Raw genomic sequence first — 20,363 nt, forward strand, 5'->3', positions numbered from 1 at the left:
GGTATAAGGACCGCTATGGGAGGGAGGGGGGGTATAAGGACCACTATGGGAGGGAGGGGGGGGATAAGGACCACTATGGGAGGGAGGGGGGTATAAGGACCACTATGGGAGGGAGGGGGGGGATAAGGACCACTATGGGAGGGAGGGGGGGGATAAGGACCACTATGGGAGGGAGGGGGGGATAAGGACCACTATGGGAGGGAGGGGGGGATAAGGACCACTATGGGAGGGAGGGGGGGATAAGGACCACTATGGGAGGGAGGGGGGGGATAAGGACCACTATGGGAGGGAGGGGGGATAAGGACCACTATTGGAGGGAGGGGGGTATAAGGACCACTATGGGAGGGAGGGGGGTATAAGGACCACTATGGGAGGGAGGGGGGGGGATAAGGACCACTATGGGAGGGAGGGGGGGATAAGGACCACTATGGGAGGGAGGGGGGGATAAGGACCACTATGGGAGGGAGGGGGGGATAAGGACCACTATTGGAGGGAGGGGGGTATAAGGACCACTATGGGAGGGAGGGGGGTATAAGGACCACTATGGGAGGGGGTGGGATAAGGACCACTATTGGAGGGAGGGGGGTATAAGGACCACTATGGGAGGGAGGGGGGGTATAAGGACCACTATGGGAGGGAGGGGGGGATAAGGACCACTATTGGAGGGAGGGGGGTATAAGGACCACTATGGGAGGGAGGGGGGTATAAGGACCACTATGGGAGGGGGTGGGATAAGGACCACTATGGGAGGGAGGGGGGTATAAGGACCACTATGGGAGGGAGGGGGGGGGTATATGGACCACTATGGGAGGGATGGGGGGGATAAGGAACACTATGGGAGGGAGAAGGGGGATAAGGACCACTATGAGAGGGAGGGGGTGGGATAAGGACCACTATGGGAGGGGAGGGGGAAGTAAGGACCACTAGGGGAGGGGAGGGTAAGGACCACTAGGGGAGGGGTGAGTCAGGACCACTGGGGGGGGGGGTGAAGGAACACGGGGGTGGGGAGGTAAGGACCACTGAGGGAGGAGGAGGGGAAGTCAGGACATATGGGGGGGGAGGGGGCGGCAAAATTTGTTTTGCCTACGGCGGCAAATATCCTTGCACCGGCCCTGCACACACTGCATTCACACACTGCATTCATACACACACACACTGCATTCATGCACACACACGCTGCACTCATACACACACTGCACTCATACACACACGCTGCACTCATACACACACACATACGCACACACTGCATTCATTATACACACACTGTAAATAAATATTCAATTAATATATTTTTTTTAGGATCTAATTTTATTTAGAAATTTACCAGTAGCTGCTGCATTTCCCACCCTAGTCTTATACTCGAGTCAATAAGTTTTCCCAGTTTTTTGGGATAAAATTAGGGGCCTCGGCTTATATTCGGGTCGGCTTATACTCGAGTATATACGGTATATATATATATATATATAAAAATGTGGCTTTTCTCCTTCGACATCATTAAATACGAGTAATCGTCCTGGGATGTATTTCATGCTCCAGATAGCAATGAACATTTATATTTAAAGTACGGCTGAGCTTGCGGTCTTCACTATGCTTAATACTGGAATATGACTGTAAAATTCTATACTCCCCATGGCTTTAGCAATGATGGAAATTTGCCAGCATAAAATGGAATGTTTAAAATTGTGTATAACCAAACTAAATTCATGGTTGAACATTTAAGAGCATATGGATAGACAGCTCCTAGTTTCCATAAAAATCCATTGGGAAAGTACTTATTCGCACACTGACATGGATAATGGTCCTTCTTGACAATTTGGCAATTACATTTAAAATAAATAAATACATTTTAAAAATATAATTTTTTTTTTATATATATCTATATATAAAAGTCGTCCACGGGTCAATTTTAATGATTTCTAGACATCTTTAATTTGGAAAAAAATATTTACTATTTGGTCACCACACTACATGCAATAAGCAGAAAAAAAGGTACAACAATATTTATAGTATCTGATTAAGATGACTTGCATATTATGTATAATTATACAATATATGTGAATGCAAAAATGAAGAACGAACATAACTCACAAACTGAAAAAAAAACTGGAACAAGACTGAATGTATGCTTGTATGTATGTGTTTTTTTTTTTTTTAACCAGTTTCCTCCTGAAAATCTTCAGATTGCATTAGAGATGTACCTAGGGTATATTGCCCCCACTCGCACCCCCACTCCTGTTGGCAGCCAAAGCACCATAGACACCACAGCATATTGTATTGGTTATAGTACAAGGAAGCTATGGGATCCAAAGCATACCCCTTTGAGTAGTACAACATAATTTGTATCACCTTTCCCCTGTTTCCCCCTCCTCCTTCTGTCACCCAGTTTTGTCTCTCTCTGCAGCCCTCCCCACTTATGTCTCTCCTCTGTTGTGCTCATTCACGATCTGTATACCTCCACATTCATTTCCTGCTTGACCACCGCCAACCCTCTTGTTTGTTTCTCCCTCCACCACTCTAGAGGAGCCTGTATACCCTCTTCCAACGTCCTGCTTGACTGTGCTACAGTATGGACTGAAAGCACCCCTCTCCTATTTAACACCTGGGGTGAACGACCTCCGGCCCCTCCGTCCCCCCCCATTAGTATGTTACCGAATGGCTTTTTTATGTACTTAGTTGAGTTTGATGGTTATTAAGGCAATATGGTGTAACAGTTTTTCAGACTGTGACTTCATGAACTGGTGTGTTTTAGGAACAAATACAAGACCTTTGACCTCATGGTTTATTTTGATGTCTATAGAACCATTCAATTGCATTATTTTCGATAAAACATCACAAACATTTCATATTGTCTATCTTAAACAGGGTAGTTCACAAAACAGCACATTTTAACAAATTAAATCAGACTGGCAAAACGGAGGCCAATATAGCCATACTGTGACTAAAGTCGAATTGGAGAATTCTTTCGAACGAACTATTTTAGCCTCCGGTTTGCCATCCAGATTTAATTCACTGGAATTTGGAGTTCACAATACACATACAGGGATATTCACTACACAGACGGTTATACACACACACACACAGAATGCAGAGAATACAAACACACAGAATGCAGAGAAGGCGGGTGCCATGACCAAAATAACCGTTCAGATTGACTTACACTAAACATTTCTATTGAGGAAAAAAAAAAAAGACATTTATTTTAACTTTTACGGTATCTATTCATTATTCTTCTTATCTGCTTTCTTGCCTTCTGCACTTTTAAAATGCCTGTCAAACCAGTATCTCTTGTCCAATTCCAATTAAAGGAAAACTTTGCTTGTAGTCAGAAGGTGGATAGAACAGATCTGTGGCCTGACATGTCACACAGTGTTACTCATGTTAACATTTACACAATTCAATTTTCTTTTATTCCGCAACATCAGTGAGAAAAGAATACAATAAATGGGGATGGGGGATGATGCTCTCATACTGACTTTGAAAGGAGGAAGAGGTGAGCTTCTACCTCTTTCCATTGGATTATTTGAAGTGTATAGGATTTATGATAAAGCTTTTCATAACCCAGACTGTCGTTAAAGGGAAAGTAGACTGCTGGGATTAATAAGTGGATGTATTGTTTTTAGCAGAGTTTTAAATAAGGAGACAAATGCTTTGGTAGGTATAGAAAAATAAAACACTTGCATAAAAAGCCACTTACTTACAAAATATTTATTTAGATTTATATGGTCATTGTCACTTTAACTGTTATATTTCTTAATGCTACAGAAATTACCTATAATTTTGCAGGTGTATAAAACCCTTTTTTCCCCCTTTTTTTCTCTCTCTTTTTTTTTTTTTACAACAAAGAAATCATACATAGCATACAATCTGAAGGAATCTGAAGGAAAGCCCAAGGCGCAGCTCGAAGCTGTGAAATAAATTGTCAAGTGAAGAGACATGGGAAGAAAAACACTGGAACGAATTCTAAATTCTCATATTTAATTTACCACTGTCTTATTTCTTTATTGGGGGAGACTGAAATCTAAAATGTTCGAGGACATGTAGAGTAAGTCAGATACAGTAAAGGGAACACTATCGTCACCAGAACCACTACAGTGTAATGTAGTAGTTCTGGTGTCTATAGCCTGTCCCTGCAGGCTTTTCAATGTAAACACTCCCTTTTTAGAGAAAATACAGTGTTTACATTGTTCCCTAATGACACCTCTAGGTGTAGCTACCAGAGGCATTTCTGTATTTCAGTCCTGCAATATTTACAGGACCTATTATTATTATTTTAATTATTTATATAGCGCCATCAGATTCTGTAGCGCTGTCCAATGGGTGGACTAACAGACATGTAATTGTAACCAGACAACTGGACGTACAGGAACAGAGAGGTGGAGGACTCTGCTCAATGTGCTTACATTCTAGAGGGAGTGGGGTATAGTGATACAAAGGGTAAAAGTAGGGGTACGAAGTAGGTTGTTAGAAAAGTATTCACGGAGGGCTTAGTAGGTCATTTTTGACACTTGCAGGAGAGGAGTCATGGGGGGTGGGGGATAAAAACCTGCTAATAGTTTAATTGATATGCTTTCTTGAAGAAGTGAGTTTTCAATTATTTTTTGAATGAGTGGAGACTGAGTGTGAGTTTTACGGAGAAGGGAAGGGAGTTCCACAGAAGTGGTGCAGCCCTGGAGAAATCTTGGAGGCGAGCATCAGAGGTGGGATAGACGTAGACCTGCTTGCTATGCATGAAGACACTGTGCACTTTACTGGTGGACTGCAATGATTGCCGCGCATGAGCCGTATATCCAATAATGCTTCTCAATGAGAAATGTTTAATTGGATGAAGAAAATGTCATCATGATAATTTAGTAAGTGGTTAAAGTGGTGGATCTCTGTGCTGGATTTTAACATAAAATCAAAGTTTGCACTTAGGCACACATAGGTGCAAATAAACATCCACTGCACCCAGTTCATTGAATTGAGATGAAGTGCTTTAGGTGCCTTTCAGCAGCTATTTAACAAATATGTATTTGTGAGGTCTGAAATTTTTAACTCTTTAACCTTCACCTGTATACCTCCATCTTAGCTCCCTGTCAGTCAGTGTAATAAGCTTTCTCCTTTGCCACTGGCAGTCAGCATAAAAAAAAAACCATACAGATAAGGAGATATATTTTAATGTAATTTTAAGAAAAGTGATAGTTCCCCTTTAAGACGCAACTATAATAAAGCAAACACAAAGGTGTAAAATAGAAATAGGCCAACAAATATATGCATCGGCAAAAACAGCAGAAGAAAATTGGACAGGAAATATAAAAGCTTTGAGTATCGTAAATTTATTCATAGCTTTTCAAGAATAATCATTGAGAATTCTACGTGAACTATACACAACATTGGTTTCATTAAAAAAATGGATGCAAACACTCAAGGTATCTATTTTTCAAGATTCTGATTCTAGGTTCTTTCATATGCATCTGAAGGAGCTGTCCCAAATAAATAATAGTTGGGGGCAAAAATAAACATAATTTATTAAATTTAAACTGTTGTATTTATAAGTGTATTAGTACATATATGAATATTGGATCAAGGTAGAAAGCAGTGGCCTGTTATGGTCTGATCTAATCAATAAGACTCATGCCTTAGAAAACATGTGGCATTTGTCAAAGTGAATTAGTGGAGTTTGGGAATATTTGCAGTCCTTTCTGGCAAACATTACAGTCAAAACAAATTTGTTACAGTTATAACACAAATTAAAATTCATCACGACTGCTTATTTCTGAGTCCTTCGGCTTGAAAATATTGATTTATTTAATGTATAATTTTTAAGATGGAGCTTCTCAAAGCCTTTGGAGGGGAGACCTTTTCTGGTGGGCACCATGAATTCTATTCCCACACTCCTTTTGCAGTATAAGCTGTAAGAAAATGATTTTTTACTCACTTGGAATACAGTGCCAAGCAAAGCTGCTAGCGTTGATTCTACACCCCCTCCTGAAGTCAGAGGGGCCTTGCGCAGTCCAATCACAGTTTTCTCATAACGAAGCCTGTGATTGGATGGTTTCACTTGCTCAAAGTCTATGCGTCATGCGTGCAATTTGTGCCAGCAGGAGGAGGTGTGGAGAAGGTAGGGAAGGGGGTGCTTTTTTTTTTTTTAAACCAACAATTTTATTGGGTGGGAGGGGAGAAAAATACTTCCCTTTGTAAGCACTGTCTGCAAGGTGGAACTCAATACGTCCATTGACAATGTGCTGTGCTCTTTGATGATGTAACAGAGTTCTGGGCTGCCAAAGTCACATGTTATGCGGTTGCAACTAGCCCCCGGCACAAAATGCCAATATCTAAGAATGTGCAGTGTTTCTGATGAAACACTGCACATACTGACTCATACCACCATGACCACTACAAATCACTTAATTGGTCATGACGGTTGGAGTAAATCTTTAAGGTAAATCCTTTGGAAAATATAAAATAAATTAAATGACTCAACTCTCAGCTCTACCAAAAAGCCACCATGAGTATAGGTCTTTATAAAAAGCACTATCCTATTGAATCAAAAGAATATACAGAATATACCTTATTATCCTGCACAAACATACAGTAATAATGTAGTTTTGCCCTGAAGCACTTGATTAAGGACTGGTTCAAAGTGAAAAATTCAAGTGATTAAATGTAACACAGATTTCTATATTCCATGTCTTAAAATATAATAACCAGAAGAGTCAATGTCAAAAGGAAGAGGAACATAAAAAGTGATTTCAGCCAATAGGGAAGGTCTGCCTTACGCGAATGCTGTGATAGGAGAAGCGAAGAAGAAGCCGAAAAGGAAGAAGAGGAGAAGAATAAAGAAGAATAAGGAGAGGACGAATAATAGGAGGATGAAAATTAAGAAAGAAGAAGAAAGAAAGAAAGTGATGCCATTGCTGCACATGTCTGCACCTGTTCTTACAGTAAAGATGGAGAACAGCTGAGAGGGTCTCCTTAAACGTAGGATAAATATAGGATCTGACCTGAAAACATAGGTTAAATATTTCATCTGATCTGCAGAAATATCTAGTGTGAGAGCTGAATCCACATACACTAGGTGGAGATTTAGGGCAGATGGTATGCAGTGGTCTATACACTATAATAAACCAAAATAGTGCAATATTACCAAGTTATGATAAATATCATTTGTTGCGAAGTAAATGATAAATACACACACAAAATAAGAGCCAGTAGGAATAATTGGCTAAAAATTCTTGCGCAGTAGGATCTTTATAGGGAATCCTACCACCTCTTCTGTATAATCTCCTGTAGTAGTGTAAATAGGAGAAATCACATAGTGTGATCCACTAACACAAAAAGCCTATAAGGCAACACATGGATGCACTCACATGGTCCCAAACATATGCTTGCTCATCTGAGTAGGCAGAGAGATCCACAGATATTCCAAGTGTAAAATATGGATCTGCTCTCTCCAGTTCCAGTATATGTTACTGGCTAACATATAAAATGATGGTTAGGAAGACCAAGAACCTCTATAATAGGCCTGATATTAGTAGGGAAAGGACAGATGCCATCCTGATAAAGAATAGATAAAAAAAATATTCAACCTGCTACAACCTGCCATTTTAGTCTTTTTTATTATTATTTTTTTTACTCTTAACCAGACACTTATACAAAGTTATATTTCTTTTAGAACTTGAGGGTCACTTGCAGGTTGGTTATTTTTAACGGCCACACATACTAGTTTAGGTCAACCCTTATCTACCTTGGAACCCTTAAGAAGCAGTTGATGGCATTTTCTTATCCCTAGAATATAATGGCGGTAATGGTGGCATATAACATGTTTCTCATTATATAAATTAAGCATTGTGCAGTATGTTGCAAAACCACAAGCACATACTCATTTTGGTGTTAGGGGGAGTTGCCGCCATCAATTTCTTCATAATAATGCATTATTAAAAAAACAAAAAACCCAATAGGTAGTGGGTAAACACATTTTGTACAGGGCATGACAACCTCTAATTACCTTTGTGACATTTTTCAATGCGTTTCATCCGGCTGCAAGCTAGCAAATGTGCGATTCTGCCGTGTCAGTTCTTTGTATAAATTTCATGCCATGCTTGCAGGATTTACCACTATTAGTTTGGCCAGCACAATGTACAGATGGTATTTTATTCTCCATCATGCCTTTTTAATGGAAGGTCCATGTTAAGTTAATGGAATATATTTCATAGAGGTCTGAAAAGAATCATACTGAGTTTTTCAATATAAAAATACTGCCTTTGAAAATGTGAAGCTTTCTCTATAACTGAATGCAGGTTTGAGAGAAACAGCAGGGAATCACATGGTGGGGAAAAAAAACCTAAACTTCTCCTTTGTACTTGAGCACCGTTAATATTTCATAAGGAAGAGCTATCTTCATGTAGGTCACATTTCCATGGGCAATGGGTTAACCCATGCTGCTAAAGGTCTCATGCATATTATTCCAATTAGGATGCTTCTTGGACCAGGAGACTATTTTCATTCAATAAAATATTAAAAGCCGTACAAAGAATCATGTAAAGGGTCTCCTCCTAAATCCTGAAACATAAATCAGAGTAAAATCCGATATGATATGATTAGTATATAGAAAGTCAACCTGTCATTGTGGTTGTGCTTAAAAAAGAAAATATAGGCACATCTTTCCTAAATAGTGGGGTAGTGTAAACTTATAATATATGTATGAAATTGGGCCAAAATAATATTTTCTAATCTGCATTGGCCTATATTTTGTAACTAATTGTACAAATCTTTATTATCCAGGTTTTGAAAAACATTGGCCAGTGGGTGTTCTCACACAACGTTTATACATAGCATGTCTCAAGAGTCTCTTGTGTAGGGATGAATTGACACCCTAAGAAAGGCATGCCATTTCACTGGATTTATAGCTATATGGTGTGATATGGTGTACTGTCCCTTGACATGGTAAGCACTGGGTTGTCAGGTGGCATGTCTAATTCTTTTCCTTCTTTAAAAAAATAAAATAAAAATAAGACATGATGACCCATTTGCTTTTGAAAGAGAAAAAGGAAATACATACTAAAATGCCAAAGAAAAAGAATTCTTCTGTATTTAATATCCAGTAGACAATTCAACTTAAATAAAATAAATAAATAAAAAACAAAAACAAATAGAGCATGTTTCATTTAATCATATATTTTGAATGGTACTTCGAAAATGTGTTGAAGAAACATAGAATGTGACGACAGATAAGATTAATTTGGCCTATTCTAGTCTGCCCAATTTTCTAAATAATTTCCTTAGTCCTTGGACTTATCTTATATCTACGCTAGATGTATGCCTATCCCACACATGCTTATGGTTTTACTGTGTTAACCTCTACCACTTCAGCTGGAAGGCCATTCCAATGCGTCCACCACCCTGTCAGTACAGTAATACTTCCTGATATTGTAAAACCTTTGCCCCTCTAATTTACAACTATTTTCCCTTGTTGTGGTAGTTTTTCTTCTTTTGAATAGACTCTACTCCTTAACTCCTCTTTACTATGGTTAAAGTAGCCCTGTCACCATCTGGGGATTTATCAGAATTTGCAAAGACCCCTCATGGTGATAATGCCAATGGGGGGGTCTGATGGCCGAGAGCGGCATGCAAAGGTGAGTTTTACTTACCTGGACCTGTCCCTCGCAGGCACCTTCTTCTAGAGGATCCTCTTCAGCTCCAGGAACCAAATTCCCTTCCGAGCATGCGCAAGAGTACATAATTGAGGGCTATGGAGGATCAGAGTGACTACAGGATCCTCCAAATATAAAGGCAATTCCTTGCAACTGCTGGAGGGATTGACTCTTCTTGACGGCACTAGCTCCGCCCAGTGTCTACAAGTTTCAGGGGTACTATATCTGTTGACTAGGTTGGAATTTCAGTGAATCAAACACAATCACATGAGTACATGATAAAGATTCTATCTTTATGAAATAATCATATTTTGGTGGCAAGAAACGATAGTGCCACTTTAAAAAAAAAAAAAAAAAATCTCTCTGACCCTCTTTTATATTTTATCTATGTCCCTTTTTTTTCTAGGAGATCCATATTGCTGATGCATCTGGGTGTATAACAGAGCTCCACAGCTATAACACTCACAGTAATAGATAAATGTATTTAGAAAACAGACTGTATACATTTTCTACATTATTCTTCCAGACCCCCACTCAGATCCCCTCTCCCCCAAATAAAGAAGTTTAAAGTGCCCCTCTTTGTCCTTTTGAAATTTTGGCATCATAGTTTGCATTCACAGTAACAATTAACCTAGCCATAAACTGCACTTTTTGATTTCATCATCACATGTATGTATTTATTTAAAGGGACACTCTAGTCACCTATACAGCTTTAGCTTAATGAAGTAGTTTTGGTGTATAGATCATGTCCCTGCTGTCTCAGTGCACAATTCTCTGCCATTTAGGAGTTAAATCACTTTGTTTATGCAGCCCTAGTTACACCTCCTTGCATGTGACTTGCACAGCCCTCCTAAACACATCCTGTAAAGAGTAATCTAATGTTTACACTTCCTCTATTGCAAATTATGTTTAATCAGAATTGTCTTATCTCATGCACTGTTAATAGCTTGCTAGACCCTGCAGGAACCTTATGTATGGGGAGGGGGGGGGAGGGGGGGGAGAGAGAGAATTGGCTTGAGCTTCATAAACAGAAGCAAAAGTGATTGAACTCGAAAATGGCAGTAAATTGAACAGTGAAACTGCAGGGGCATGATCTAGACACCAAAACGGCTTTATAAACTATATTGTCCCTTTAAACTATGCAGCAAGTATATAGGGAGTAAACTTACAAGTGATTTCCGATTTATTTAGATGCAAATAGCCTGTCAATTATTTGATGGAGAAATCTAAATGCATATCATCTTTAGTTGGTTTTACTGATTACAGAAGCAGTATTTCTTTTAAAACTACCTTTTCCTCAGTCTCTTAAGAGATTTGCAGCATAACCCTAGGCTTCTCCATTAGCCAGTTCCACTTTGCTTTTTATTTACGTCGCCTCTCAGGCAATCAAAAGAAACATTGCAGGATGCTTGTATTTTTAGCTTGGCGCATGAGGCATGACTTCACTACTGATGTTCCTATTTACTACAGCACTCCAAATATGAAGAAAATATATTAAACAATAATATTAAAGTATTTAAGCAGGAAATGTACATTTAGCGTACCACCAATTTTCAAGTATGTCCTGGGGGTCTAGCTGTTATTACCTAACTTAATAGTAAGGATTTTATCGACCTTGGAAGGATAAAAGGCTCTTTTATAACTGCCAGGAATCAACCAGTGATTCTGAGATACTGCAGCTAGCTTTCTTAAAGGACCACTCTAGGCACCCAGACCACTTCAGCTTAATGAGGTGGTCTGGGTGCCAGGTCCCTCTAGGACTAACCCTTTTTTTTTTTTTTATAAACATAGCAGTTTCAGAGAAACTGCTATGTTTATAATAGGGTTAATCCAGCCTCCAAATCCTCTAGTGGCTGTCTCACTGACATACTAGGTCTAGGAAAACATACTAGGTCTAGGTCCCCCCCACCCTCAGGCCCCCCCTCCCGGTGGAAGGGGTTAAGTTTACCTCTTTCCAGCGATGGGGGGGGAGACTCTCCTCCTCCTTCTCGTCGTCATCGGCTGAATGCGCATGCGCGGCACGAGCCGCACGCGCATTCAGCCAGTCCCTATTTCTCAATGCTTTCCTATGGATGCTGGCGTCTTCTCACTGTGAAATTCACAGTGAGAAGCGCGGAAGCGCCTCTAGCGGCTGTCAATGAGACAGCCACTAGAGGCTGGATTAACCCTATTATAAACATAGCAGTTTCTCTGAAACTGCTATGTTTATAGAAGAAAGGGTTAATCCTAGATGGACCTGGCACCCAGACCACTTCATTAAGCTGAAGTGGTCTGGGTGCCTATAGTGGTCCTTACACAAACATAACAAACACAAGCTATTTCTCTGGCACAAATAAAAACAACTTTATTTAGAGGGTACCTGTTATGACAAATATAAGTTAATCCTAAAGGATAGAGAATCAAATTTTATCTCAGAATTGCTAGCAAATGTGTAGGTTTCTCTAAAATCAAAAGTTAAAAAACAGCACGTTGCCCTTCGTCTCAGTCAGCTCAGTCTGTGCCGATCAGCACAGAGACCCGGGCCGGTGCAAGGATTTTTGCCGCCCTAGGCAAAAAAAAATTTGCCGCCCCCCCCCTCCCCCATATGTCCTGCCCACCATGTGACATCACAATGCCCCGCCCATATGCTCTGCCATATGGGCCAACGCCAGTCTTCACAAAGGGTCTTTTATCTGAAAAGACAGTGTGTTTACATTAAAAAGCCTACAGGCACAGGCTATAGACACCAGAACCACTACATTATGCTGTAGTGCTTCTGGTGACTATAGTATCCATTTAATGTGAGGTAAATTAGAGATTAGTGCCACTAATAATATATTGGATTGCCTACTTACCACCAGATGAGGACAAGAGGCTGATGATGGGCTCAGTCTGGCTCCACAGGTCTGGTGTAGAAGAGGCTCTCTGGAGACTGTTTTTAACAGTGCTCACAACAATTAACAAACAGGAAGCAGCTACATTTTTTAGGGCCCCTTACACAGCTCAAGGTCTGGGCCCCCAGGGGGCATACGCCTACAATGCCCACCCATAAATCCACCTACATGGCCCATCCATGAGTTGGGGATGTTTTATGTGTGCAATTTGTGTAAGGGATGTAGTGTGTTTATAGGGGATGTAGTGTGTGTTTGCGTGTAAGGAATGCATTGTATGTGTCTGTGTGTGTGTGTGTGTGTGTGTGTGTGTGTAAGGTTTGTTTCTGTGTATGTAATTGAATAAAGTGTGTGTCTGTAAGGGGGGCATTAATTATGTAAGAGAACGTAAGGGATGCATTGTGTGTTTCGGGTGTGTCTGTGTGTGTAGGAATGCATTGTATGTTTCTGTGTGTGTGGGGGGATGCATTGTGTATGTGTGTAGTGTAAAAGAGAGGGTTTGTGGGGTAGGATAGGGACTGAGAGGGGAACAGCTCTTTATTTTTTTATTTTTTTTTAATTCATAGTGCTCTCCCCTCTGGTCAATTATTGATTTCCCCCTCCCTTCTGTCCCTCCGTGTTCTCCCCTTCTGTCACTTAGTGCTCTCCCTTGGCCCCCTGTCCCCCTGCAGTCCCCCCTTGGTGGTCTTCTCACTCCCCCCTTAGTGGTCCTCCCTCTCCCAAACCCCTTAGTAGACCTTCCCCTACTCCCCCCACCCCCTTAGTGGTAATCTCCCCCCCTTAGTGGTCCTTACCCTCCTCCCCTCTCCTTAGTAGTCATCCCTCCTTACACCCCTTTGATGGTCCTTCCCCCCCTTAGTGGTCCTCCCTCTCCCAAACCCCTAGTGGACCTCCCCTCCTCCTCCCTCAGTGGTCCTTACCTCCCCACCCCCGTTCCCCCTGTGTTCCTTCACCCCCCTCCCCCAGTGGTCCTGACTCACGCCTCCACAAGTGGTCCTGACTCACGCCTCCCCAAGTGGTCCTTACCCTCCCCTCCCCTAGTGGTCCTTGCTCCCCCCTCCCCTCCCCCTCCCCTAGTGGTCCTTACTCCCCCCTCCCCTCCCCTAGTGGTCCTTACCCCCCCTCCCCTCCCCTAGTGGTCCATACCCTCCCTCCCCTCCCCTAGTGGTCCTTACCCTCCCCTCCCCTAGTGGTCCTTCCTCCCCCTCCCCTAGTGGTCCTTACCCTCCCCTCCCCTAGTGGTCCTTCCTCCCCCTCCCCTAGTGGTCCTTACCCTCCCCTCCCCTAGTGGTCCTTACCCCCCTGGTCCTTACCCACCCCCAGTGGTCCTTATCCCCCCCTAGTGGTCCTTATCCCCCCCTAGTGGTCCTTATACCCCCCTTTCCCTCCTAGTGGTCCTTATCCCCCCTCTCCCTCCCTCCCCTAGTGGTCCTTATCCCCCACTCCCTCCCATGGTGGTCCTTATCCCCCTCCCTCCCATGGTGGTCCTTATCCCCCCTCCCTCCCCTAGTGGTCCTTATCCCCCCTCCCTCCCCTAGTGGTCCTTATCCACCCCCTCCCTCCCCTAGTGGTCCTTATCCCCCCTCCCTCCCCTAGTGGTCCTTATCCCCCCTCCCTCCCCTAGTGGTCCTTATCCCCCCCCTCCCCTAGTGGTCCTTATCCCCCCCCTCCCTCCCCTAGTGGTCCTTATCCCCCCTCCCTCCCCTAGTGGTCCTTACCCCCCCTCCCTCCCCTAGTGGTCCTTACCCCCCCTCCCTCCCATAATGGTCCTTACCCCCCCTCCCTCCCAAAGTGGTCCTTACCCCCCTCCCAAAGTGGTCCTTACCCCCCCTCCCTCCCAAAGTGGTCCTTACCCCCCCTCCCTCCCAAAGTGGTCCTTACCCCCCCTCCCTCCCAAAGTGGTCCTTACCCCCCCTCCCTCCCAAAGTGGTCCTTACCCCCCCTCCCTCCCAAAGTGGTCCTTACCCCCCCTCCCTCCCAAAGTGGTCCTTACCCCCCCTCCCTCCCAAAGTGGTCCTTACCCCCCCTCCCTCCCAAAGTGGTCCTTACCCCCCTCCCAAAGTGGTCCTTACCCCCCCCCCCTCCCTCCCAAAGTGGTCCTTACCCCCCCTACCTCCCAAAGTGGTCCTTACCCCCCTCCCTCCCAAAGTGGTCCTTACCCCGCCTCCCTCCCAAAGTGGTCCTTACCCCGCCTCCCTCCCAAAGTGGTCCTTACCCCCTCCCTCCCTCCCAAAGTGGTCCTTACCCCCCCTCCCTCCCAAAGTGGTCCTTACCCCCCCTCCCAAAGTGGTCCTTACCCCCCCCCTCCCAAAGTGGTCCTTACCCCCCCCTCCTCCCAAAGTGGTCCTTACCCCCCCCCTCCCAAAGTGGTCCTTACCCCCCCCCGCCTCCCTCCCAAAGTAGTCCCTCTGCCCATGTAGCGTGGCCGGGCGGCGCGGAACGCGGGACAGGAACCTCTGTTTCCTGTACCCGGCCGCTGGCAGAATGACAGGAAGCGCTCACTGAGTGAGCACTTCCTGTCATTCCGCCGCCCGGCCACGCTACATGGAGAGACCGGCAGGAGGGAGCGCTCTGCGCTTCCCTCCTGCCGGTCACTCAAACCTGGCCGCCCTCACACAGCAGTGCTGCGCCGCCTGAGGCTTGTTAAAGCGCTCAGGCGGCGCAGCATGAGGAGCCACACCGGGCACAGGGATCCGGCGCCCCCTGGTAAGTTGCGCCCTAGGCGGCTGCCTAGGTCGCCTTACAGGTGGCGCCGGCCCTGACAGAGACAAGAAGCAGGATGTGTTCCGCATATCTGTTATTAAGGAAACCCTCTGCTGGGCATCTCTCCTGCTTAAATGTAGCCTAATTTAAAGCAATGCCTGCATGCCTGCAAGGGGAAAAGGGAGGAGGGGGCAGACTCTGTGTGAGTGCAGAAGCAGATTGTGTAGGGGAGAGAAACAGCCAGAATGATTTATTGCAGAAGCTTGGACAGATAATCTGAGAATGGGGACAGATAATCTGAGAATGGAGACAGAAAAAAGTTGTATTTACACAAAGCCAACATAAAATGTTATATTTTTTTTAACCTGGTGTGGGAAGATGTTCTTTGCTTCCCAAAGAGGGGTAAGCAGAAGAAGTGTGTCTTACAGCAAGTGTAACACCCACTGAAAAACGATTGATGGTCTCCACAGCAGACAAGAGTAATAGAAATAAATTAAAAATGTGAGGTTTTTTTTGTAGTATTAAGGGAAGAAACGCTAAATTGTACAGCCACATGGTTAAAAAGTATCTGTCATGACAGGTTTACCTTAATATATATGAAAATGAAAACGTTAAATAATGTCACATGTAAAAGATATGGACAAGTCAGTGTTATACAGACAGAGCATAAAGTCAGTGCCTAAAGTTAGAACCCAGAAAATAAAAAGAGAAGAAAAAATTGTAGCAGTTAAAGCACTACCCACAAATAGTATAACCTTCACAAGATATTGCTGTATTCAGTATTTAGATCTTGTAGTCTCACACAAGGGGATAGGTTTTTGACTAGACCTTTACATACTCACAAAGACACTGAGAACTGGCAGCTAGCCAAAAAAGGGCAAGGCCCTCATAATGACGGGTCAAGCACCCTCACATTAGCATTAGAGGCATCAGCACATTAGCATGTACATGGTGGAACATTTTGAAATTTAATTTTATACCAACTAGACATAAAAAAAAGTACAGAAATATTAATATATGCTATAAAGACACATTGTCACAACTTTCTTAAATATCTCATAGGGTATATGATTACATTACATAACTGCCCAAAGCAAAATATGTCAACAATTTAGAGTTGAAGAAAAAAGATTTTGCTTACAGCAAAGAAAAGGTTTTTGTTTTTTTTTACAGTAAAGACAATAACAATTTAGAATTATCTGTCTCAAGAGGTAGTTCTATATAACTTTTTAGACAACTGGGTTGTTTTTTTTGAAAATCAGAAAACTCAAGGAATAATTAATTTTTGTTAAGAGTTTGTTGATCCAAGGAGAAATTTAATTACCTTTTCGGTTTTTCTCCTTAACTGTGGCCAAATAAGAAATCACTTCAACTTGATGCACTTGAGTCTTTTTTCAATCTGTATTACAATGTAGCTATGTAGTAATCGTGGCTTACTGAATACACCACCACAATATACATTAGAAATTTTAATGGGGTAGTAAAGTCCACCCAAAAGATTTATTTTAGTCTCCAGGCACAATAGCAAGCTTACGTTGACATAAGTTAAGTATCTCCTAATTTTCCAACTTTTTCCTTTTCATGCTATTTTTAAATTTAACTGAACTCTTGGTGATTGTATTAAAAACATCATAAGAACCTTCTCTGAGAGTCTTACTTTAAGAGTTCACTGGATTACAATGTTTCATAAAGTTAGTAGATATACAACACTTCATGGCACTGACAATTGCATGATGGTAAAGGCAGCCAAAGGCCACAGCAATATCTTTTCATCGGCAGTCTCAAAAGAACTGAATACAATACCTTGCCGTCTTCGGCTATTTAGTTTCCTAAAGCATGTTCCTTCAACTAGGCGATTAAGTCTCTGCTGTTTGATGAGTTCCAGGATTTCTGGCTGAATCTTTTCCTTTAACTCCCTGAAATACAAGATACATCCATAGTGAAGAGATTTGATGTAACCACCGCATATACATACACATTCACAACTGCAGTTCTAATTATTATTATTTATAAAGCGCCAACAGATTCCGCAGCGCTGTAAAATGGGTGGACTGACATACACATAGTTTGAGACCGGACAACATGGATGCACAGGAACAGAGGGGTTGAGGGCCCTGCTCAATGAGCTTACATGCTAGAGGGAGTGGGACATAATGACACAAAAGGTTAGAGAAGAAAACTAGGTTGCTAATATAGTATTATTCCCTAAGGGCTTTTGTGTTGTGTTTTTTTTTTGTTTGTTTGTTTTTTTGCAGGAGACGAATCAGGCTGCAGGGAGGAAAAGCTGCTAAAAGTACAGTTGAAATGCTTTCCTGAAGAAGTGAGTTTTCAATGATTTTTTAGAGGGACTGGATACTCGGAAAGGGAGTTCTTACAGGACCGGTGCAGCCCTAGAGAAGGCGAGAGTCTGATATGGGAGTACGAACAGAGGATAGACATAGATAAAAAAAGTGTTTTTTTTGAACACTTAAAGGGACACTATAGTCACCTGAACAACTTTAGCTTAATGAAGCAGTTTTGGTGTATAGGACATGCCCCTGCAGTCTTACTGCTCAATCCTCTGCCATTTAGCAGTTAAATCCCTTTGATTATGAACCCTAGTCACACCTCCCTGCATGTGACTTGCACAGCCTTCCATAAACACTTCCTGTAAAGAGAGCCCTATTTAGGCTTTCTTTATTGCAAGTTCTGTTTAATTAAGATTTTCTTATTCCCTGCTGTGTTAATAGCTTGCTAGACCCTGCAAGAGCCTCCTGTATGTGATCAAAGTTCAATTTAGAGATTGAGATGCAATTATTTAAGGTAAAATACATCTGTTTGAGTGAAACCAGTTTTTTTTTTAATGCAGGCTCTGTCAATCATAGCCAGGGGAGGTGTGGCTAGGGCTGCATAAACAGAAACAAAGTGATTTACCTCCTGAATGACAGTGAATTGAGCAGTGAAATTGCAGGGGAATGATCTATACACTAAAACTGCTTTATTTAGCTAAAGTAATTTAGGTGACTATAGTGTCCCTTTAAAGATAGACAAAATCCACTCTAGTCTTGTTTCTGCCATGGACTTATGTAATGAATACTCATTATGTGTCCTGTGTTTGAGAGAATTTGAAATTTTACTGAAACACCTGCTCATTGATGTGATTCTACCCACAATTCTGAGCATCTGAAGTATCCAAAATATCGTGCAACACATTGAATTCAGAAGATGTATGCAGCCCACTATATGTTAATGGTTGTTTGTACAGCTGTTTGTGCAAGTTGGGAATCTGTTGATTCCAAGCCTAGTTGGGATTTCATGTCACAGTGGAGACTCGTTCTGCAAGCATATTAAAGTTCCAGCCATTTGCTGTAACAGATGTTTAAATGCTGCTGGCTGCTATCTAGGGATTTAACCTACCACTGCTATGTGCAGTAAACTAGAGCCAGTATTTTGTTTTGTTTTCTTACTGAACACAGTCATTCACTTTTTAAATCTATTTGAATGACATTCTGCATTGGATACAATTAAATAAACAAGTCCCACTCCAGAATCCCGATTCTTTAAGATCATCTCATGTATAATTTCTAAATGTAGAATATTCAGTCTGCGGCTAATAAGCATCTCCAGTTTTTTTTTTGTGTTGGCTAGGCAGTCTTCATTAGAAAATACGTTTTTATAGCTTGTGGAACATTAATGGTATTATAAGGACTGCTGGTATGGATTGACGTCAGACTTATAGGGTTAGGAATACAAATCTCTATACCCAATAATACAGTATCCTCTGCCTCCCCCTCCCTTGTGGCTCCCCTGGTTAACAAAGGGTTAAAAACCCTTTACTTTGGCAGTCTGTCTACTCCGACATCATCTTGGGAGGGGCAATAATCATGCGCAGTGCATTAAACCCTCCCCGTAGGAAAGTACTGAGTCAATACTTTCCTATGGGGTTTTCACGGATGCTGGATGTCCTCATGCATGTTTAGCTAGACAACCTAAAGTCTGGAAAAATCCCGGAAGCACCTCCCGGAGAGCAGTGTTGCGAGGGGGTAAAGTTAAGTAAATATTACCTTTTAAACACTCACATAGGGTGAGGGCGGCGGCTACCTATAGGTAGGATAACACTACAGAGTTAGGAATACATGTTTGTATTCCTAATGTTTCAGTTTTCTTTATCCGAAAAATTTTGTTTCCAATATGACGATATGACAATTAACGGGGAAGAAGATAATAAAATATGCAAAATGTCCCCGACAAGGTACAGTTGTACAATACACAAATCTTATGATTATTATTATTGCCATTTATATAGCGCCAACAGATTCCGTAGAACTTTACAATATTTTAAAAGGGTGAATTAACTATAAATAGGACAATTACAAGAAAACTTACAGGAACGATTGGTTAATTAGGACCCTGCTCAAACACGCTTACAGTCTATAGGAGGTGGGGCATAAAACACATTAGGACAGGAATGGCAATTAAATAAGGTGGGAGTGAGGCGGATCTGGAGGAGAGAGTACAGTGCTGCCCTTTCGAAGAGAGCAAAGGACAGGTATGTGAGGTAGAGGTTACTCTGGGAGGCCATAAGCTTTCCTGAAGAGGTGGGTTTTAAGGCACTTCTTAAAGGGGAGAGTCTGAAGGCGTTAGGCAGGCTATTCCATTGGAAGGGAGCCATCTGCGAGAAGTCCTGCAAGCGTGAGTTGGTCGTATGAGTGCGAGTAGCGGAAGGGAGAAGGTCACGGGCAGAGCGGAGAGACCCAAGAGGGGCATACCTATAGATCTGTGAAGATATATAAGAGGAGCTAGATTTGTTCAGTGCTTTATATGTATGGGTTAGTACTTTGAAACTCCTATAGGATACAGGAAGCCAATGTAAAGACTGACAGAGGTGTGAGGTGTGAGAGGACAGACTAGAGAGGAAAATCAGTCTGGCAGCAGTATTCATTACAGACTGTAGTAGGGCAATACTGCTTTTGGAGAGGGCGGAAGCCAGATTGAAGAGGGTCAAGGAGAGAGTTGAAATTGAGGAAGTGAGACATACGGGTAAAGACAAGTCTTTCCAGAAGCTTTGAGGAAAAAGGGAGCAGGGGTATGAGACAATAGTTAGAGGGGGATGACAGGCAAAGCAATGTTTTTTTCAGGATAGGTACTACAGTGGCATGTTTAAGGTCAGCAGGGACAA

The 20,363-nt window shown here is 42.4% G+C and overlaps 1 protein-coding gene across 4 annotated transcripts in view; it reads right to left on the reverse strand.

Annotated features, from left to right (window-relative positions):
- The window catches only part of ELMO1 (engulfment and cell motility 1), a 381,378-nt gene that overhangs the window by 23,810 nt on the left and 337,205 nt on the right, over window positions 1-20,363 (reverse strand). For all 4 annotated transcript variants that reach the window (XM_063452154.1, XM_063452153.1, XM_063452157.1 and 1 more), the window contains one exon: window positions 17,009-17,121. In XM_063452154.1, the coding sequence (XP_063308224.1) occupies window positions 17,009-17,121 (113 nt within the window). The remainder of the gene's footprint in view (window positions 1-17,008; window positions 17,122-20,363) is intronic.

This window comes from Pelobates fuscus, chromosome 4, assembly GCF_036172605.1.
Source record: "Pelobates fuscus isolate aPelFus1 chromosome 4, aPelFus1.pri, whole genome shotgun sequence".
Lineage (NCBI taxonomy): Eukaryota > Metazoa > Chordata > Amphibia > Anura > Pelobatidae > Pelobates > Pelobates fuscus.